The sequence below is a fragment of the Sander lucioperca genome, chromosome 5 (genome assembly GCF_008315115.2).
Source record: "Sander lucioperca isolate FBNREF2018 chromosome 5, SLUC_FBN_1.2, whole genome shotgun sequence".
In the NCBI taxonomy this organism is placed as follows: Eukaryota; Metazoa; Chordata; class Actinopteri; order Perciformes; family Percidae; genus Sander; species Sander lucioperca.
The window spans coordinates 25,218,984-25,242,185 of NC_050177.1; the positions used below are offsets into that span (position 1 = coordinate 25,218,984).

At 37.4% G+C, this 23,202-nt stretch overlaps 1 protein-coding gene across 2 annotated transcripts in view; it reads left to right on the forward strand.

Annotated features, from left to right (window-relative positions):
- LOC116048288 (solute carrier organic anion transporter family member 1C1-like) overlaps nt 1-23,145 on the forward strand; it is a 52,987-nt gene extending 29,842 nt beyond the window's left edge. For both annotated transcript variants that reach the window (XM_031297291.2, XM_031297292.2), the window contains 7 exons: nt 3,376-3,540; nt 4,308-4,503; nt 4,871-5,036; nt 5,679-5,851; nt 8,122-8,186; nt 19,434-19,551; nt 20,313-23,145. In XM_031297291.2, coding sequence (XP_031153151.1) covers nt 3,376-3,540; nt 4,308-4,503; nt 4,871-5,036; nt 5,679-5,851; nt 8,122-8,186; nt 19,434-19,551; nt 20,313-20,550 — 1,121 coding nt within the window. In that variant the 3' untranslated portion in view covers nt 20,551-23,145. The remainder of the gene's footprint in view (nt 1-3,375; nt 3,541-4,307; nt 4,504-4,870; nt 5,037-5,678; nt 5,852-8,121; nt 8,187-19,433; nt 19,552-20,312) is intronic.
- Nucleotides 23,146-23,202: the final 57 nt, after the last annotated feature.

Sequence of the window (23,202 nt, forward strand, 5' to 3'; positions counted from 1 at the left end):
GATCTAAACCAGAGTGGTTGTTTGTTGTTGGACTTCTGTGCTAGTCATGGATTGTCTATAACGAACACCATGTTCGAACATAGGGATGCTCATAAGTGTACTTGGTACCAGAGCACCCTAGGCCAAAGTCAATGATCGATTTTATAATTGTTTCATCTGATCTGAGGCCGTATGTTTTGGACACTCGGGTGAAGAGAGGGGCGGAGCTGTCAACCGATCACCATCTGGTGGTGAGTTGGGTCAGGGGGTGGGGGAAGACTCTGGACAGACCTGGTAAGCCCAAACGGGTAGTGCGGGTAAATTGGGAACGTCTGGAGGAGGCCCCTGTCCGACAGACTTTCAACTCACACCTCGGGCGGAGCTTTTCGTGCATCCCTGTGGAGGCTGGGGGCATTGAATCCGAGTGGACAATGTTCAAAGTTTGCATTGCTGAAGCTGCGGCGGGGAGCTGTGGTCTTAGGGTCTTAGGTGCCTCAAGGGGCGGTAACCCACGAACACCGTGGTGGACACCGGTGGTCAGGGAAGCCGTCCGACTGAAGAAGGAGTCTTTCCGGGATATGTTATCCCAGAGGACTCCGGAGGCAGTTGCAAGGTACCGAAGGGCCCGAAGGGCTGCAGCCTCTGCCGTGAAAGAGGCAAAGCAGCGGGTGTGGGAGAAGTTCGGCGAAGATATGGAGAAGGACTTTCAGTCGGCACCAAGGTGCTTCTGGAAAACCGTTCGCCACCTCAGGAGGGGGAAGCGGGGAACCATCCAAGCTGTTAGAGTTTAGATTCTCGCCCCAAGCCAGTCAGACTCGGGCCGTTATTTCCGCCACTATCCTCAGGCCGGACCCTTGATCAAGCATTTTTTTTTTTTTTATCCATTACCTATTTAGCCTAATTGGGTGGGGAGAAAGCTATGCCATAATCAGAAATATTATAAATATGTATATATAATAAGCTATACAAAAGTAACAAATGTGTACAAAATTTAGGCTGCAGTTACAAAATGCAGTTACAAAATGCAGCACTTAATGCGCAGAGTCTCCTCCTCTCGCACGCATCACACCAGGCCTGCTGTGCTGTATTGTGTATCTTAAGTGCAACATGGAGCTTGAAGATGTAAAGAAAAAAAGAAAAACAGGAGAATTACCTTTGAGCAAGTGTGGAGGAAAGTTGGAGGTATGGAAGCAGTTTAAACAAGTCGTGGGCAGTGACAACAATATGTTGTTCATCATTGTTTCTTTTTTTTACGTTTCTTCATTCAGATCCATTTGCGATCCGTTCCATTCTGAATAAACAAACAGCGCAGTTTACATGCTTCGTCCTTGTTGCATTATTCTAAACAGATTTCTGCAGTTCAAACAACTCGGAATTGTAGTTGAGAATGTCAGTTATAACGGCCCACGTATTAAAAAAGTGTTGGGTTTAAATCGGGCTCGGGCTCATAATTACAGTTAATGTATCGGGCCGGGCCGGGCTCGGACGCAACGTGTTCGGGCTCGGGTAGGTTCAGACTTGATTTTTTGGGCCGATCTAAGCTCTACAAGCTGTGTACAGTAAGGATGGGACGCTGACCTCAACTGAGGAGGTAATAGGGCGGTGGAAGGAGCACTTTGAGGAACTCCTAAATCCGACTAATACGCCCTCTATGGTAGAGGCAGAGCTGGAGGATGATGGGGGATTGAGATCCGTCCAGAAATGCTTAAAGCTCTGGGTGTGGAGGGGTTGTCTTGGTTGACACGCCTCTTCAACATTGCGTGGAAGTCTGGGACGGTGCCTAAGGAGTGGCAGACCGGGGTGGTGGCTCCCCTTTTCAAAAAGGGGGACCAGAGGGTGTGTGCCAATTATAGGGTTATCACACTTCTCAGCCTCCCTGGTAAAGTCTACTCCAAGTTGCTGGAAAGGAGGGTTCGGTCGATAGTCAAACCTCAGGTTGAAGAGGAACAATGCGGATTCCGTCCTGGTCGTGGAACAACGGACCAGATCTTTACTCTCGCAAGGATCCTGGAGGGAGCCTGTGAGTATGCCCAACCGGTCTACATGTGCTTTCTGGATCTGGAGAAGGTGTATGACCGGGTCCCCCGGGAGATACTGTGGGAGGTGCTGCGGTAGTATGGGGTGAGGGGGTCCCTTCTCAGGGCCATCCAATCTCTGTACGACCAAAGCAAGAGCTGTGTCCGGGTTCTCGGCAGTAAGTCGGACTCGTTTCAGATGAGGGTTGGCCTCCGCCAGGGCTGTGCTTTGTCACCAATCCTGTTTGTAGTATTTATGGACAGGATATCGAGGCGTAGTCGGGGTGGAGAGGGGTTGCAGTTCGGTGGGCTGGGGATCTCATCGCTGCTTTTTGCAGATGATGTGGTCCTGATGGCATCATCGGCCTGTGACCTTCAGCACTCACTGGATCGGTTCGCAGCCGAGTGTGAAGCCGCTGGGATGAGGATCGGCACCTCTAAATCTGAGGCCATGGTTCTCAGCAGGAAACCGATGGAGTGCCTTCTCCAGGTAGGGAATGAGTCCTTACCCCAAGTGAAGGAGTTCAAGTACCTTGGGGTCTTGTTCGCGAGTGAGGGGACAATGGAGCGGGAGATTGGTCGGAGAATCAGCGCAGCGGGTGCGGTATTACATTCAATTTATCGCACCGTTGTGACGAAAAGAGAGCTGAGCCAGAAGGCAAAGCTCTCGATCTACCGGTCAGTTTTTGTTCCTACCCTCACCTATGGTCATGAAGGCTGGGTCATGACCGAAAGAACGAGATCCAGGGTACAAGCGGCCGAAATGGGTTTCCTCAGGAGGGTGGCTGGCGTCTCCCTTAGAGATAGGGTGAAAAGCTCAGTCATCCGGGAGGAGCTCGGAGTAGAGCCGCTGCTCCTTTGCGTCGAAAGGAGCCAGTTGAGGTGGTTCGGGCATCTGGTAAGGATGCCCCCTGGGCGCCTCCCTAGGGAGGTGTTCCAGGCACGTGCAGCTGGGAGGAGGCCTCGGGGAAGACCCAGGACTAGGTGGAGGGATTATATCTCCAACCTGGCCTGGGAACGCCTCGGGATCCCCCAGTCGGAGCTGGTTAATGTGGCTCGGGAAAGGGAAGTTTGGGGTCCCCTGCTGGAGCTGCTACCCCCGCGACCCGAGACCGGATAAGCGGACGAAGATGGATGGATGGATGTAACTGGGATTGTGTTTTTATTGACACTGACATATTCTACACTTTAATGCTGTCCTACTGGCACAAGGCAATACTTCTTCACTTCCTACTGCTAGACAGAATGTCAAACTTCATTTAATAGCAGTCATCAGAGATTGTTACAGTTAGTAGTCACTATTACATAGAGATATTGCATAATTTAAACATTGTCTGACAGGTGTCTTTCAACTCAGTCTCTTTTTCTTCACCCTCTACAGACTTTATTCCAACCCTTCGAACTCTGCTGGGACACCCTGTGTATTTGATATACCTATGTGTGACAATCATCCAGCTGAACTCTCTCATCGGCATGGTCACCTACAAGCCTAAATACATTGAGCAGCACTTCAGGCAGTCTGCCTCAAAGGCCAACTTCCTCATGGGTATGGTACATGTTCAAAGGAAAAGCTCTTGGATGGGCCTAGTTAGCTCAAATTAATTTTAGTGTCAGGAATGTACACAACATATACTGTAAAGCTTACACATTTAGCATGTTTACATTTCCAAATTCATGGGGTTTCTTCTTTCCATAAATCATCAAGTGTATCTAAGTGTATCTGCTTTATAGTTAGTTATTATTTATGGTATTTTGCATTTGCTGTTAGAAGCAGATGAAGACCTTTGGAGTGGGGATATTGTTAAAGAAAGGAGAACTGGGCCAGGGTTCTAATTCAGCCTACTAACCGCCAAAGCTGCAGAGGCAAGAGCTTTGTGCATATTAAAAGTGCTTTGCATATGACATAAAATATATAATGAAGTTGATAACAGAAGATAAAAGTCTCTACGTACATATGGTCTTCTCAAAGGAGATGCCTACGCTGACTAGATTGGCTGCATATGAAAGAGAATGCAATATTAGTGACCAGAGCAAATGACGTGTAGATAAAAGACCATGTCTTCACATTGATGTTATATGAAAGTATAAGAGAAGCGACAGAAAAAATTAAATGCAGGACTCTTTCTTGATCAAGGCGACTTGTTTCTTTTTTTTCCCCTCTCGGTATTAGCAAGTGTGAAACATGATAGCCGAGCTTTAATACAATATTAAATCATATTGTCTGTCTTTGTTCAAATCCAGATTTATCCTTTAAAGCAACATTTAATTTCACTCAATATTGCTGTTGTGTTTTGCTGTCTCTCTTAATCTTAGGTGTGATCAATATCCCAGCTGTGGCACTGGGGATGTTTTCTGGAGGTCTACTGATGAAGAGGCTGAAGCTGAACATCATGGGAGCAGCCAGGTTTGCCTTCGGAACATCTCTGATTGGTTACATCCTGTCACTGTTCTTCTTCGCAATTAGCTGTGAGAATGCGAAGGTAGCGGGGGTGACACTTTCATACAACAGGTGAGGTGAATTGCTTGATTTTCTGATGTATAACAGTGACAGAATCTAGGTCCAAGTAAGGTGTGTAAAAATTAAACTAAGAGTGAGAATGTGGACTAATATCTAGGCAGGATTGGCAACAAATGGGCATCGGTTTCCACTGGGGTCAATTGTCTTTTGTTGTTCACCAATGCATCAAAAATGTGTAAGAGTCTCTGCAAGTAATGTTGCTTCGGCCTACTGCATTGATCTTATTAGATTGCTAAGCATTTTTTCATTACATTTTTTGTAAAGAGCATTATTACACATTGTATTATATACTGGTATGTAATTTCACAATAAATAATTTCCTCTTATGTGTACTTTTCTCTCACCCCCTTCCTTCCAGCATGGATAGGATATCTTATGATACACACTCATTGTTCACAACATGCAACTCAGACTGTTTTTGTTCAGCAAGTGACTGGGACCCAGTCTGTGGAGAGAATGGCATCACATATGTTTCTCCCTGTCTTGCTGGCTGCACCAGCTCTTCTGGCTCAGGGAAAAACACAGTAAGTTGACACGGTACTCCAGCTATAAGAAATACTACGCAGGGAAAATTAATTTCTGGTATTAAATACCATAGTATTGTATAGGCTGCATAGCACAACTTTGGCCGGTTCACAACATGCCTAAAACTCAATGTTATGTGTAGTCAAATACACTGTTGTTGCCATGAAGTTTTATTGAACGGACGTTAATGTTGCTGAATGATCCAGGGGCCATCACCAATTATTACTCTGTATTGTGCAGTATTTAAAAAGATGAAACAGTGCCCATTAAAAAAAAGTGCATAACTGAGAAGGTTATACACATACCACCCTATTGTTTGTGCTTGCACATTTATTTATTCTCCACTTAATAGTGGAGAATAAATAAATGTAATAAAAGTTGTCATTATATTTTCTTTCTGAATTATTTAATTGTCTTATTAATTAGATCCCATAAATTGGTAGCTTATATGAGTGCTATCAAAAGATATCACGTCGTTTTTACTATTCCTCGTTGGCTTTATTGATTATACGCTATTGCAGTGATTTTGGTGATCTACAGCCACATATATGAGTGCTTGTGTTTATACAGTATGTATTGCTGTGTTTGTATGTGTATATGCCCTACTGGTTGCATGTGTGTGAATATGCATGTCTCTCCAGGTCTTCTCTAACTGTAGCTGTGTCGGTGTGGCTGGTAACTTTACGGCCAGTACCGGTCAGTGTCTTCATAAGGACGACTGTGACAGGATGTTCCCGTACTTTTTGGCTCTCTCTGTCATCACTTCCTTTATCATCTCCCTTGGGGGCACACCAGGCTACATGTTTCTCATCAGGTCAGATTTTAATTTAAAAAGTACCATGGCTCATGCTGCTACAAAGGGTCATATGAGCTTTATTGCCATCATGTCCATTATTTTACTTTTGGTCAGATTTTCTTGCAAGTGTTATATACTGTGTATATATATATATATATATATATATATATATATATATATATATATATATATATATATATATATATATATATATATATATATATGCAGTCCTTCAGTGACATGTTCAGAGTCAGTGACATTTTTCATATAATTTGTTACTTTGATTTAGATACATTTAAAGCAAACCATCTTACATTTCTTTACTGTATTGCAGACCTTACATCTGCCTGATCAGCTTATTTCCAAGAATCATGGGAAGGAAATATTTATAAAAAATAATTGTATAGTATGCCATAAAAAGTAATAAAAAGTCATAGGATAGTGTGCCATTAAAATGTATAAAAAAGTCATAATATAGTATGCCATTAAAGTCATAAAAAGGTCATAGTACGAGTGTGCCATAAAAAGATAATAGTATACTATGCCAAAAAAAAGGAAAAGAAAGTCATAGTATAGTATGCCATAAAAAAGTTATGGTATAGTAATGTTGTTAATAGGTCAGAGTATAGTATGTCTTAAAAAGGTCATAGTATATGCCATAAAAAGTCTAAAAAGTCATAGTGTAGTATGTCATGAAAAAATCATTTAGTTTTAGTAGTCATTGTATAGTATGCTATAAAAAGTCTAAAAAGTCATAATATAGTATGTCATAAAAAGTCACAGTATAGTATGACATTAAAGTCATAAAAAACTCATAGTATAGTATGCCATAAAAAAGTCTAAAAGGTCATAGAATAGTATGTCATAATAAACACATGGTATAGTGTGCTATAAAAAAGTCTAAAAAGTCATAGTATAGTATGTTATAAAAAAAGTCATAAAAAGTCATAGTATAATATGTCATACAAAATTCATAAAAAAAAATTCATATTATAGTATGCCATAAAAAGTAAAAGTATAAAAAGTCATAGTATAGTATGTCATAAAAAGTCATAATATTGTGCCATAAAAACTTCATAGTATTCTGTGCCATAAAAAAGTCATAAAATGTCATAGTATTGTGCCATAAAAACTTCATAGTATTTTGTGTCATAAAAAAGCAAAAAAGTCATAAAATGTCATAGTATATTATGTCGTAAAAAGTCATAGTAATGTATAAAGTCATAAAAAAGATATAGAATTGTATGTCATAAAAAGTCCTAGTATAGTGTGCCATAAAAAAGTCATGGTAAAGTAATGTCATGAAAAAGTCATAGTATAGTATGTCATAAAAAGTTCATAGTATACTATGCCATAAAAAGGTCATAATATGGCATAGTATGTATGTCATGAAAAATTCATAGTATAGTATGCCATAAAAAGTCATAGTATAGTATGTCATTAAAAGCAGTAAGCAATAAGAAAGGCTGTGGTCATTGTGTGCACTTTTCCTGTATGCTGGCTCCGTCTTCAAAGCTTTGAGAACCCCTGGACTAGATCAGTGGTTCTAAACCTGGTGGTCGCGAGATAATTTCTGTGGGTCGCCAGATGGTTGGGGGAAAAAAATGAAATAGCATATTCTAGACTGGGAAATGGTTTTTACATTACTGTGTGAGTTTGGTACATTTCATGTGTTATATTCAGAGCTTCATGTGTAAATCAGGAGATCCTGGAACACAGAAAGGGGTCTGAAGGCGGGTCAGGGAGAGAGAAAAAGGCATCAAAAATCCACAGAGCCTGGAGCACATTGGACAAGGCTAGGTGCTAGCTGCTAAAACTAAAACTAAAGTAAACTGTCATTAAAGCAAATCATTATTTGTTTACATGTATTAATCAGAGTCAAATCACTCAAAATCAGTAGGGGGGGGCGTGTAGAAACAGCTGTTTACGGTTTGCAGCTTTCTTTCTCATTGTCGAGGGGTTGGGGGGGTTGCGAACACCAACCTCATTATTCTGGGGGGTCACGACTCAAAATGGTTGAGAAACACTGGACTAGAGGATAGATTATTCTGCACCACAGCACACTCTGCTGGCTTACACTCAACTTAACACAGAGAAACCTATACCTACACACACACACACACACACACACACATTTATTTGACTGAATTTGAGATTACTACGTGTTTCTACCTATTTTTTAGGAGTAAGAATGGAACTTCATTTAACCTTGAATATGCTGTAGACAGACATTTTCAAAACAGTTTCTGACATGTACTGAAAAAAATCTAAAATTTCTCTTCATGAAGGTGCATCAAACCACAGCTGAAATCTTTGGCATTGGGTTTCCATGCTCTGTCAACACGTACCCTCGGTAAGTCTCTTTCAAAACATATCCTCTGTCGAACATGTTTGAGCGCTCAGGGCTAAGATGCAAATGCTGTAAATGTGTTATCCTGGGTTTTAATCCCTTTGCCGTCTTTCTTCCAATCTTTTCTGTCACTTGAGCTACCAGATATCGACGATGTTTAACAAGGGCGGTCAATGAAGGAATGCTTGTGGCTTTTGTCATTTAGAGGCTCACAGAGCCAAATGTATAAGTCCAATTGCTATTGCTTGGCTGACAGTAGACAATATATTATAGGTTTTGATGTATAAATGGTTTATGTGAAGTAAAAATTATGGCTGTGAAAGGAAGATAAAGAGAAAGTTTTAAAAAGGATGTTCTCTCTCAAGTGCAATGTAGCTGTGAAATCACCCACACTGACCAGCCCCTGAAAACGCAGAAAAAGCATAAAGAAGCACTAAATTTAAACAGTGGTAACATAAAAACTGTATGTAAGTATAAATGGCAGAGCTGAACATTTTAATATTTGTCATAAAAAAATCATAGTATAGTTTGTCAAAAATAGTCGTAGTATATGTCGAAAAAAAGTAATAAAAAAGTCATAGTATATTATGTCGAAAAAAGTGATAAAAAGTCGTAGTATAGTATGTCGAAAAAAGTGATAAAAAAGTGATAGTATAGTATGTCGAAAAAAGTGATAAAAAGTCATAGTATAGTATGTCAAAAAAGTCATAGAATAGTGTGTCAAAAAAGTGTAAAAAAGTCATATGTTTTATACTAACTGGAAAGCTCAGTTGGTAGAACGCACACCCATGTGTAAAATTGTATTCCTCGAACCAGAAGCCCTTGGTTCGAGTCTGACCTGGGGCAATTACCTGCATTTTGTCCCCTCATATCTGACCTGTTCTAATGATTAAACACGGAAATGCACAAAAAAAATCTAACAAGTCATAGTATATTATGTCGAAAAAGTGATAAAAAGTCATAGGCTAGCATTTCGAAAAAAGTGATAAAAAGTCATAGTATATTATGTCGAAACAAGTCATAGTATCGTATGTTGAAAAAAGTGATAAAAAGTCATAGTATAGTATGTCGAAAAAAGACAGTATATTATGTCGAAAGAAGTGATAAAAGTCATAGTATAGCATGTTGAAAACAGTGATAAAAGGTCATAGCATAGTGTGTTGAAAAAAGTGATAAAAAAGTCATAGTCTAATTTGTCGGAAAAAGTCATAGTATAGTATGTCAATTTCCTACATTTCTTCCCCTCAAATCTAAGCTGTCCTATTATTAAAGGCGCAAATGCAAAAAAAATCTTTAAAAAAAGACATACTATAGCATGTCGAAAAAAGGTATAAAAAAAGTCTAACTTTAGTCTGATTTAACTTTAGTGTGGTCTAACTTTAATCTGATTTAACTTTAGTCTGGTCTAACTTTAATCTGATTTAACTTTAGTCTGGTCTAACTTTCGTCGGGGAAAATGTTTGTTGGTGGTCTCAGCTGGGAAACGAGCAAGAAGGATCTTAAAGATTACTTCACTAAATTTGGCAAGGTGACAGATTGCACCATAAAGATGGACCAGCAGACAGGCCGGTCAAGAGGCTTTGGCTTCATTCTCTTTAAAGATGCAGCCAGTGTAGAAAAGGTTCTACATTAGTCTGTTCTAACTTTAGTTTGGTCTAACTTTAGTCTGATTTAACTTTAGTCTAGTCTAACTTTAGTCTTGTTTAACTTTAGTCTGGTTTAACTTTAGTCTGGTCTAACTTTAGTCTTGTTTAACTTTAGTCTGGTTTAACTTTAGTCTGGTCTAACTTTAGTCTGATTTAACTTTAGTCTGGTCTAACTTTAGTCTTGTTTAACTTTAGTCTGGTTTAACTTTAGTCTGGTTTAACATTAGTCTGGTCTAACTTTAGTCTGGTCTAACCAGACTGAAGTTAAACTCCGGCTTGTGGACAGACGAATCAAACTGTTTATTGCCCTGCCTCTCAATGATTATCCCTTACATAGTATAGCATGTTGAAAACAGTGATAAAAGGTCATAGCATAGTGTGTTGAAAAAAGTGATAAAAAGTGATAGTATAGTATGTCGAAAAAAGTGATAAAAAAGTCATAGTCTAGTTTGTCGAAAAAAAGTCATAGTATAGTATGTCAAAAAAGCCATATGTCAATTTCCTGCATTTCGTCTGGTCTAACTTTAGTCTGGTCTGGTCTAACTTTGGTCTGGTCTATCTTTGATCTGGTCTGGTCTAGCTTTGGTCTGATCTGGTCTGGTCTATCTGTCTGTTTGTCTGTCTGTCTGGTCTTGGTCTTGGTCTTGGTCTTGGTCTTGGTCTTGGTCTGGTCTTGGTCTGGTCTTGGTCTGGTCTTGGTCTGGTCTTGGTCTAACTTAAGTCTGGTCTAACTTTAGTCTGGTTTAACTTTAGTCTGGTCTGACTTTAGTCTGATTTAACTTTAGTCTGGTCTAACTTTAGCCTGGTTTAACTTTAGTCTGGTCTAACTTTAGTCTGGTCTGACTTCAGTCTGATTTAACTTTAGTATGTCGAAAAAAGACAGTATAGTATGTCGAAAGAAGTGATAAAAGTCATAGTATAGCATGTTGAAAACAGTGATAAAAGGTCATAGCATAGTATGTCGAAAAAAGTGCTAAAAAAGTCATAGTATAGTATATCAAAAAAGCCATTGTATAGTATGTCAATTTCCTGCATTTCGTCTGGTCTAACTTTGGTCTGGTTTAACTTTTTTCTGGTTTAACTTTAGTCTGGTTTAACTTTAGTCTGGTCTAACTTAAGTCTGGTCTGACTTTAGTCTGGTCTGACTTTAGTCTGGTTTAACTTTAGTCTGGTTTAACTTAAGTCTGGTCTAACTTTAGTCTGGTTTAACTTTAGTCTGGTCTGACTTTAGTCTGATTTAACTTTAGTCTGGTTTAACTTCAGTCTGGTCTAATCAGACTGAAGTTAAACTCCGGCTTGTGGACGGCTTATCGCCTGAGACGAATCAAACTGTTTATTGCCCTGCCTCTCGGTGATTATCCCTTACATAGTATAGCATGTTGAAAACAGTGATAAAAGGTCATAGCATAGTGTGTTGAAAAAAGTGATAAAAAGTGATCGTATAGTATGTCAATTTCCTGCATTTCGTCTGGTCTAACTTTAGTCTGGTCTGGTCTAACTTTGGTCTTGTCTATCTTTGGTCTGGTCTGGTCTAACTTTGGTCTGATCTGGTCTGGTCTATCTATCTGTCTGGTCTTAGTCTGGTCTTGGTCTGGTCTTGGTTTTGGTCTTGGTCTTGGTCTTGGTCTTGGTCTTGGTTTGGTCTAACTTTAGTCTAGTTTAACTTTAGTCTGGTCTAACTTTAGTCTGGTTTAACTTTAGTCTAGTTTAACTTTAGTCTGATTTAACTTTAGTCTAGTTTAACTTTAGTCTGATTTAACTTTAGTCTAGTTTAACTTTAGTCTGATTTAACTTTAGTCTGGTTTAACTTTAGTCTGGTCTGACTTTAGTCTGATTTCACTTTAGTCTGGTCTAACTTTAGTCTGGTTTAACTTTAGTCTGGTCTGACTTTAGTCTGATTTAACTTTAGTCTGGTCTAACTTTAGTCTGGTTTAACTTTAGTCTGGTCTAACTTTAGTCTGGTCTAACCAGACTGAAGTTAAACTCCGGCTTGTGGATGGCTTACCTCCCGAGACGAATCAAAGTGTTTATTGCCCTGCCTCTCGGTGATTATCCCTTACATAGTATAGCATGTTGATAACAGTGATAAAAGGTCATAGCATAGTGGGTCGCAAAAAGTGATAAAAAAGTCATAGTCTAGTTTGTCGTAAAAAGTCATAGTATAGTATGTCAAAAAAGCCATCGTATAGTATGTCAATTTCCTGCAATTAGTCTGGTCTAACTTTAGTCTGGTCTGGTCTAACTTTAGTCTGGTCTAACCAGACTGAAGTTAAACTCCGGCTTGTGGACAGCTTACCGCCCGAGACGAATCAAACTGTTTATTGCCCTGCCTCTCGGTGATTATCCCTTACATAGTATAGCATGTTGAAAACAGTGATAAAAGGTCATAGCATAGTGTGTCGAAAAAAGTGATAAAAAGTGATAGTATAGTATGTCGAAAAAAGTGTTAAAAAAGTCATAGTCTAGTTTGTCGAAAAAAGTCATAATATAGTATGTCAAAAAAAGCCATCGTATAGTATGTCAATTTCCTGCATTTCGTCTGGTCTAACTTTAGTCTGGTTTAACTTTAGTCTGGTCTGACTTTAGTCTGTTCTGACTTTAGTCTGGTCTAACTTTAGTCTGGTCTAACTTTCGTCTGGTTTAACTTTAGTCTGGTCTAACTTTAGTCTGGTCTAACTTTAGTCTGGTCTAACTTTCATCTGGTTTAACTTTAGTCTGGTCTAACTTTAGTCTGATTTAACTTTAGTCTGGTCTAACTTTCATCTGGTTTAACTTTAGTCTGGTCTAACTTTAGTCTGGTCTAACTTTAGTCTGGTTTAACTTTAGTCTGGTCTAACTTTAGTCTGGTCTAACCACACTGATGTTAAACTCCGGCTTGTGGACGGCTTACCGCCCGAGACGAATCAAACTGTTTATTGCCATGCCTCTCGGTGATTATCCCTTACATAGTATAGCATGTTGAAAACAGTGATAAAAGGTATAGGCATAGTGTGTCGAAAAAAGTGATAAAAAAGTCATAGTTTTGTCGAAAAAAATCATAGTATAGTATGTTAAAAAAGCCATCGTATAGTATGTCAATTTCCTGCATTTCGTCTGGTCTAACTTTAGTCTGGTCTGGTCTAACTTTGGTCTGGTCTGGTCAAACTTTGGTCTGATCTGGTCTATCTATCTATCTGTCTGTCTGGTCTTGGTCTGGTCTGGTCTTGGTCTTGGTCTGGTCTGGTCTTGGTCTGGTCTAACTTTATTCTGGTCTAACTTTAGTCTGGTTTGACTTTAGTCTGGTCTAACTTAAGTCTGATTTAACTTTAGTCTGGTTTAAGTTTAGTCTGGTCTAACTTTAGTCTGGTCTGACTTTAGTCTGGTTTAACTTTAGTCTGGTTTAACTTTAGTCTGGTCTAACTTTAGCCTGATTTAACTTTAGTCTGGTCTAACTTTAGTCTGGTTTAACTTTCATCTGGTCTAACTTTAGTCTGGTTTAAGTTTAGTCTGATCTAAATTTAGTCTGGTTTAACTTTAGTCTGATCTAACTTTAGTCTGGTTTAACTTTAGTCTGGTCTAACCAGACTGAAGTTAAACTCCGGGTTGTGGATGGCTTACCGCCCGAGACGAATCAAACTGTTTATTGCCCTGCCTCTCGGTGATTATCCCTTACATAGTATAGCATGTTGATAACAGTGATAAAAGGTCATAGCATAGTGGGTCGAAAAAAGTGATAGTATAGTATGTCGAAAAAAGTGATAAAAAAGTCTAGTTTGTCGAAAAAAGTCATAGTATAGTATGTCAAGAAAGCCATCATATAGTATGTCAATTACCTGCATTTAGTCTGGTCTAACTTTAGTCTGGTCTGGCCTAACTTTAGTCTGGTCTAACCAGACTGAAGTTAAACTCCGGCTTGTGGACAGTTAAACTTTAGTCTGGTTTAACTTTAGTCTGGTCTGGTCTAACTTTAGTCTGATTTAACTTTAGTCTGGTCTAACTTTAGTCTGGTTTAACTTTAGCCTGGTCTAACTTTATTCTGGTCTAACTTTAGTCTGGTCTAACTTTAGTCTGATTTAACTTTAGTCTGGTTTAACTTTAGTCTGGTCTAACTTTAGTCTGGTTTTACTTTAGTCTGGTGTAACTTTAGTCTGGTCTAACTTTCATCTGGTTTAACTTTAGTCTGGTCTAACTTTAGTCTGGTCTAACTTTAGTCTGGTTTAACTTTTGTCTGGTCTAACTTTAGTCTGGTCTAACCACACTGATGTTAAACTCCGGCTTGTGGACAGCTTACCGCCCGAGACGAATCAAACTTTTTATTGCCATGCCTCTCGGTGATTATCCCTTACATAGTATAGCATGTTGAAAACAGTGATAAAAGGTATAGGCATAGTGTGTCGAAAAAAGTGATAAAAAAGTCATAGTCTAGTTTGTCGAAAAAAATCATAGTATAGTATGTCAAAAAAGCCATCGTATAGTATGTCAATTTCCTGCATTTCGTCTGGTCTAACTTTAGTCTGGTCTGGTCTAACTTTGGTCTGGTCTGGTCAAACGTTGGTCTGATCTGGTCTGGTCTATCTATCTATCTGTCTGTCTGTCTGTCTGTCTGGTCTTGGTCTGGTCTTGGTCTTGGTCTGGTCTGGTCTTGGTCTTGGTCTGGTCTAACTTTTGTCTGGTCTAACTTTAGTCTGGTTTGACTTTAGTCTCGTCTAACTTTAGTCTGGTCTAACTTAAGTCTGATTTAACTTTAGTCTGGTTTAAGTTTAGTCTGGTTTAACTTTAGTCTGGTTTAATTTTAGTCTGGTCTAACTTTAGCCTGATTTAACTTTAGTCTGGTTTAAGTTTAGTCTGGTCTAACTTTAGTCTGGTTTTACTTTAGTCTGGTGTAACTTTAGTCTGGTCTAACTTTCATCTGGTTTAACTTTAGTCTGGTCTAACTTTAGTCTGGTCTAACTTTAGTCTGGTCTAACTTTAGTCTGGTCTAACTTTAGTCTGGTTTAACTTTAGTCTGGTCTAACTTTAGTCTGGTTTAACTTTAGTCTGGTCTAACTTTAGTCTGGTCTAACTTTAGTCTGATTTAACTTTAGTCTGGTTTAACTTTAGTCTGGTCTAACTTTAGTCTGGTCTAACTTTCATCTGGTTTAACTTTAGTCTGGTCTAACTTTAGTCTGGTCTAACTTTAGTCTGGTTTAACTTTAGTCTGGTCTAACTTTAGTCTGGTTTTACTTTAGTCTGGTGTAACTTTAGTCTGGTCTAACTTTCATCTGGTTTAACTTTAGTCTGGTCTAACTTTAGTCTGGTCTAACTTTAGTCTGGTTTAACTTTAGTCTGGTCTAACTTTAGTCTGGTCTAACTTTCATCTGGTTTAACTTTAGTCTGGTCTAACTTTAGTCTGGTTTAACTTTAGTCTGGTCTAACTTTAGTCTGGTCTAACTTTAGTCTGATTTAACTTTAGTCTGGTTTAACTTTAGTCTGGTCTAACTTTAATCTGGTCTAACTTTCATCTGGTTTAACTTTAGTCTGGTCTAACTTTAGTCTGGTCTAACTTTCATCTGGTTTAACTTTAGTCTGGTCTAACTTTAGTCTGGTTTAACTTTAGTCTGGTCTAACTTTAGTCTGGTTTTACTTTAGTCTGGTGTAACTTTAGTCTGGTCTAACTTTCATCTGGTTTAACTTTAGTCTGGTCTAACTTTAGTCTGGTCTAACTTTAGTCTGGTTTTACTTTAGTCTGGTCTAACTTTAGTCTGGTCTAACCACACTGATGTTAAACTCCGGCTTGTGGACAGCTTACCGCCCGAGACGAATCAAACTGTTTATTGCCATGCCTCTCGGTGATTATCCCTTACATAGTATAGCATGTCGAAAAAAGTGATGAAAAAGTCATAGTATAGTATGTCGAAAAAGTCATAGTATATATGTTGAAAAAAGTGATAAAAAAGTCATAGTATAGTATATTGAAAAAAGTCATAGTATAGTATGTTGAAAAAGTGATAAAAAAGTAATAGTTTCGTATGTCGAAAAAAGTGATGGAAATGTCATAGTATAGCATGTCGAAAAAAGTGATAAAAATGTAATAGTATAGTATGTCGAAAAAAGTCACAGTATGTATAATTCTTCCCCTCAAATCTAAGATGTTATTATTAAGATTATTAAAGGCGCAAATGCACAAAAAAATCTTTAAAAAAAGTCATACTATAGCATGTCGAAAAAAGGTATAAAAAAGTCATACTAGCATGTCGAAAAAAGTGATAATAAAGTAATAGTATAGCATGTCGAAAAAAGCGATAAAAAAAGTCATAGTATATTATGTTGAAAAAAGTCATACTATAGTATGTTGAAAAGGTAGGGCTGTCAAAATAACGCGTTCATTTCGATTAATTAATCTGAGAAAAAATAATGCGTTAAAAAAAAATAACGCAGATTAATCCATTCCATATTAATCCTTTGCCCCGGAGCCGTTCTAGCCACTATTCAACTGTAAAATGAAGGAGGGAGACGAGAATGTGCAGCCTGGATCATTGATCGCAACATTTACTTATAAAAATCTTCTTCCTGAATAGGGTTGGGTACCGAAATCCGGTACTAATACGGCACTGATGCCTTAACGACCGGTATCTACCGGACTGAATAGCAACGCGGATTTCGACTCCTCATTTCGGTGCTACTGATATGTCTGTGCTTCTCTCGGATGCTCTGAAAACGGACATTACAGGCAACAGAAACATCGCTGCACGTGACGCTAGTTAACGCTATACTCGACAGCAGATAACGTTATCCTACCGCTAGCTAGTAGCTGGATTAAACACGGTTAAAATGCTGACAGCTAACGTTAAGCGGTGTAAAGTGTGACTGTATTTCACTGTAGAGGATTCCATCGGGATGTAACAGTCTGCAGCTGCCGTTGTCAGAAAAACACAGACGGTGCGTTCAATGAAACTGGTAACCTACAGCCTCGTGGTGCATTTAAAGTTATTGTTAAATGCCCTTTTCCCATCTGGTGGTTGTTTTTGTCATTCAACAGCAATTTACTAGTGAAATAAGTTATTGTTATAGTTATTACATTATTATTAAATCATTTAATTTTGACCATATGGCCTAGCAATAAACAAGCCGTTCTTTTAATGTCACGATTGTTATTTAGTACCCTTCTTTTTTTTCCCTTTTTTTTAAACTTTCTTAAAAAGTATCGTTTCAGGCACCAGGCAAAAATTATGTATGCGATTGATTTAGATTAATTAATCACAGAGTACGTAATTAATTCGATTACATTTTTTAATCGATTGACAGCCCTATGAAAAAGTGATAAAAAAGTCATAGTTTAGTATGTTGAAAAAAGTGATGGAAATGACATAGTATAGCATGTCGAAAAAAGTGATGAAAAAGTCATAGTATAGTATGTCGAAAAAGTCATAGTATATATGTTGAAAAAAGTGATAAAAAAGTCATAGTATAGTATATTGAAAAAAGTCATAGTATAGTATGTTGAAAAAGTGATAAAAAAGTAATAGTTTCGTATGTCGAAAAAAGTGATGGAAATGTCATAGTATAGCATGTCGAAAAAAGTCATAGTATAGTATATCGAAAAAAGTGATTAAAAAAGTCATAGTATAGTATGTCGGAAAAAGTCATGGTATAGTATGTCGAAAAAAGTGATAAAAAATCATAGTATAGTATGTCAATTTCCTACATTTCTTCCCCTCAAATCTGTCCTATTATTAAAGGCACAAATGCAAAAAAAAATAATATTTAATAAAAAGTCATACTATAGCATGTTGAAAAAAGTGATAATAAAGTCATACTATATTATGTCGAAAAAAGTCATAGTATTGTATGTTGAAAAAAGTTACAGTATAGTTTGTCGAAAAAAGTGATAAAACAGTCATGGTATAGTATATCAAAAAAGTGATAAAAAGTAACAGAATAGTATGTCGAAAAAAGTCATAGTATAGTATGTCAAAAAAGTCATAGTATAGTATGTTGAAAAAGTGATAAAAAAGTAATAGTTTAGTATGACAAAAAAAGTGATGGAAATGTCATAATATAGCATGTCAAAAAAAGTGATAAAAAAGTCATATTCTAGTTTGTGGAAAAAAGTCCTAGTATAGTGTATCGAAAAAAAATCATAGTATAGTATGTCAATTTCCCGCATTTCTTCCCCTCAAATCTAAGCTGTCCTATTATTAAAGGCGCAAATGCACAAAAAAAATCTTTTAAAAAAGTCATACTGGGGCAGCCTCTAGCTCACCCAGTAAGAGCGTTCGCCCCATGTTGGCTGAGTCCTGCAGCGGCCAGGGTTCGAATCCGACCTCCAGCCCTTTGCTGCGTGTCATCCCCTATCTCTCTCTCCCCCTTTCATGTCTATCCACTGTCACTATAATAAAGGGAAAACCCCCCAAAAATAATCTTTAAAAAAAAGTCATACTATAGCATGTCGAAAAAAAAAAAGTCATTGTATAGTATGTCAGAAAAGGTCATTGTAAAGAAATCTTTAAAAGAAAAAGTCACAGTATAGTATGTCAAAAATAGTACTATGTAGCATGGCTGGTACTAACTGGATAGCTCAGTTGGAAGCGGCAATTTCTTTCCCTTCAAATCTAAGCAGTCCTAATAATTAAAGTTGTAAATGCACAGAAAAATATTTAATAAAAAGTCATACTATAGCATGTCGAAAAAAGTGATAATAAAGTCATAGTATATTATGTTGAAAAAAGTCATTGTATTGTATGTTGAAAAAAGTCACAGTATAGTTTGTCGAAAAAAATTATAGAAAAATGATAGTATAATTTGTAAAAAAAAAACTCATAGTATAGTATGTCGATAAAGTCAAAAAAGTAAATTTCTTCCCCTCAAATCTAAGCTGTCCTATTATTAAAGGCGCAAATGCACAAAGTCCTAGTATAGTATGTTGAAAAAAGTCATAGTATATGTCCAAAAAAGTGCATTTCTTTCCCCTCAAATCTAAGCTGTCTTAATAATTAAAGTCGCAAATGCACACAAAAATATTTAATTTCATACTAATTCATACTATATTATGTCGAAAAAAGTCATAGTATATTATGTTGAAAAAAGTTATAGTATTGTATGTTGAAAAAAATAACAGTATAGTTTGTCAAAAAAAAGTGATAAAAAAGTCATAGTATAGTATGTTGAAAAAAGTCATGGTAATAGTATGTTGGAAAAGTGATAAAAAAAAGTCAGAGTATAGCATGTCGAAAAAAGTCATAGCATAGTATGGCGAAAAAAATGATACAAAAAATGATACTATAGCATGTTGAAAAATGTGATAAAAAAGTGATAGTATAGTTTGTCGAAAAAGTCATAGTATAGCATGTCAAAAAAAGAGATAAAAAAAGTCATAATTTAGTATATCGATAAAAGCAAAAAGAGCTGAACATTTTGATATTTGAATGGTTTTTGGAGCTGAAAGTATACAGAAGTAGGCGACCGAAAGTCATACGGAAGAATCCAATAACAATACTGTGAATGCTGCTGAATCAGCATTCACACAAAAATGTGTTTGCCAAAATGTAATTGTTTTAGCCTCATTTTAATGTTTATAATGACTGCTCCGTTGTTGTGTTTCAGTTCTTGGGGATGTGGTTATGAAAATGTGTTTTTGGTCTTACAGCAGGGATACCAGCACCCATCTACTTTGGAGCAATCATTGACACCACATGTCTAAAATGGGGTCAGAAGAGGTGTGGAGGCATAGGAGCCTGTAGAATCTACAACACCACTGCATACAGGTAGTACTGCATTCCAGCACTTGGCATCCAGAGTTCTGTGGATCTTTCATTTTCTGTATTCGTAAGATTCAGTTAACACCGCACGCAGTCTCAGAGCGGTCTACTTCAGGCTCAAACTTTTTATATTTTATATGGCAATGACAATTTGAAACAGATTTTAACAAAAATAACCACTGAGCACCTAGAGATTACCACATTTGACATTTCTGTTTTGTTCTAACTAATATATTTGATTGCAATACAAAGGATAACAAATATAACAGCCAACTTTGAAGTAACAGCAGTGTTACAATTGCTGATGCAAAGCTGTCTCATATTCTGTTACAACTGTGTAGATCTATCATTTACAGTAGACCCCTGTCCATATTTGCTTAAAATTCATAGTCATAACTCAATTATTTGGAACACAAAGACACAATACACATAATTTTAGTTTCAGTGTTACTTACAATAGCACTGTCCTCGATATCCATACAAAAATAAATGTCCATAAATCTGCTTTGAAATCAGAATAAAGACGCTCCTTATAACTCCAGAACTTGCCTGAGAATCATTACATTTTTAAGTTTTCATCAGTATAAAAGTAATTTAGTGATGGTCGTCTTTACTCTACATCCATGGGTACATTGTTTTTATTTACTGTTTTGCCAACATGTCCTCATTCCTTTCCCTCCCCCATTCTATTCCTCCTCCTGTCTTGTCAAAATAAACCTAATCTTTACCAAATCAGTTATATTGTTTTTTACATTTTAACTTCTCAGGATAGCATACCTGGGTCTGACTCTGAGCCTGCGGACTATCTCATTCATTATTTGCATCCCGGGCTTCATTTTGCTCGGTCGACAGCTGAGGAAGGAGGAAAGAAACGCCATCCACGGAGCTCTGGCCAACGGCGGGACAGAGTTGGAGGCACTGAGGAAGGAGGAGTTTGTGATTTCTAATTCTGACCAATCACAACAAACAGTAGACAACAGCACAGCCAGGGAGACACGGCTGTGACAGATCCAACAGAACTGACCCCCCCCCTTGTCTCCTTCTCACAAACACACAAACAAACACACACACACACACACACACAAATACAGCCATAGACGGTCATATACACCCACAGTATGTACAGAGTGATACTGTACACATGCGCACACACTCAATTGAGATTTGCAGGGAATCACATGTTGTATCCAATCATCTCATATAAAACATAAATTCTATATTTGTACTACTGGACTTGTGAAGGCTTTGTGAATTTAACAGGAAATTTGATATAACTGAAATATTTCTTGAATGTACATGCTGTTATTTTGTTTTCTTATTAATAAAAGTATAACAATATTTATGGGGTTTTAATGGTGGCACAAGAGATCAAATGGGAAATGTGACTTGTGCAGACTAATACAAACATAGTATAATTCTGAAAACGAGCACTTATAGACTGCCTCTTTAAATTTTTCTTTCAAATGAAGTTTTTCTTGCTGACATCACAAGAGGAGAAGTGGCCTTATAAACCAGAGGCACAATACTAAATTTAAACAATTAACTACAATGAAGAAAAATTAAAAATAATTAAGCATCCAAAGAGACAGGAGGTGAGGAATTTTTTTTTCAGAATTTAAATAGAAAAGATAAACAGGTTGTTGTGGAAATATGTCTGTGAACGTGTATTTCAGTGACTTTTAGAAGGCTTGACAGTTGTTGATTTGACGTATGTGCCTCATTCACTCAACAGTTAGCTCTAAATCATGTGTCTCACATTTTAAACAGATGTCTGAACAGACTTCTTTTGCTTTTAATTTCAGACTAAATGAAGTCTTTACACTCACTTAGAAAAACAAGGTTAATTTCTGACTGACTCTTAAACTTTTGTCTTTTACTTTAAGCCCAAAGTCAAATCTGATTGTATTGCAGTTTGTGTTGTGTGCTTTCTGGATGTGAACTTGTTCCTTTGGTACACTAAAAATAGAAATTGTGTTTAAGTGAGATTTGCTTACCTGTTTAGTTTAATCTGTCTAGTGGAGGCTGCTCCATACTTTAATGATTTTAATCAGCACTAGCCCCAATTATCTTCTAGCCAAATCTGGTATTGTTAAGGAGAAAAACGTTATAAGATACACAGCACACTAAACTTTGTCATGACAGATAGTAAGGATTATTTTAAATTTGCTCAGAATATCTCAATGCACCTCAGCAGGCTCTGGTATTAAAAAAAGCCATTCTTGTAGAAACAGATGGCTTAGGTGAATGCTTGCTAATGTATCTGCCATGTGTTGTGCCTTGAAAAGGCAGAATTTGTACTGTTGATAAAAGACATACTGTCCGTTGTCCCAGTCTTTAGGCAAACGTTACCACCGTGTGAAGTATCACCACAGGAAATGTGCATTTGTGTAATTGATGTGTATGTCTGCAGCCATTGCTACATGATGTTTCACTGGTCTTTTTGTTTTTATTTTTTGCGTGTATAAGCTCCTGTGCCAAAACCCACAATATCAGTTTTATTTTCATAAACAGCTTCATCTCATAACCAGAACCCATTTTCTTGAAATCTGTCAAAATAATTTTTAAAACAAAAAGTGACATTAATCGACAAGCTACTGTATCTCAAGACAATTGTTTTAAGGTATTACTGTGGTCTTTGTAAATGTATAGCATATTATCATTTTGTAAGACTTAATTTCCAAAATGGATGTACCATTTTGTTAATTTACACTATGTGGTGAATGAATCATCTTTTCAATTCAGGTTTAGTTGCCAGCACAAGTGGCCACAAGTACAGACTCAGAGAGGAGCAGCAGAGAGGTGTACATGAATAAAGTCATTTTCTTAATAATGTAAGGCATTTCCTTGCATTAAAGAAATCAAAATGTAAATAATTTTCTTGGATTATTATTTTTTAAATCTCAAAGAATATCTTAAATGCAATACTAAAATAAAAATTTTAATACCCAATGCAATAAATGCTTTGGTGTTATTTATTCAAAACAAGGCACGGCATAAAGAATTGTAGCTTTATTAAACAAAATGTATTACATACATCCACCTAAAAGGCACTTCCATGTGTCTTCGACAGAAATGTTGTTTTGCAATTTTGACTTGAAAAATTACTTTGTAAACCCAATAACCTATTTATTTATCATAAAAAATGGGGAACATTGAAGCTTCTCGTGATTACAATCTCAGGTCCGTTTTCACAGTGGCAAGGCTTTGTTGGATAATGGAAATGAAACAAAACTTCAACCATAATGACTCACCACCAATACTAGGTGAAAAACAAATCTATCAGCTGGAATACAACAAAAACGTGTGCAGTGCAACTGTACATGCAAACTATATTTGCACAGCCATGCCAAGTACAGACAGAATTTACATACTGTTTTTAAGACCAATGTGGGTGCAGCAGGTGTCCCTTATACTAACAGAAATAAAGAAGCAAACACTCAGTATCAAAATACATTCATAGCGGTCACTGAACTAGCTTTCGACAAATCTTGCACTCTACAGTGTGCACCTGGCTAACCCCAATGACACAATACATAAAACATCCACCCTTGTTGCATATTTCTTTAACATTTTAAAAGTGCTCTGTGATCAGACCTGGGTCGATTACTGACTGAACTCTCTCCAATTCCCTCGCACAACTAGTCTGATAGAGTGTGC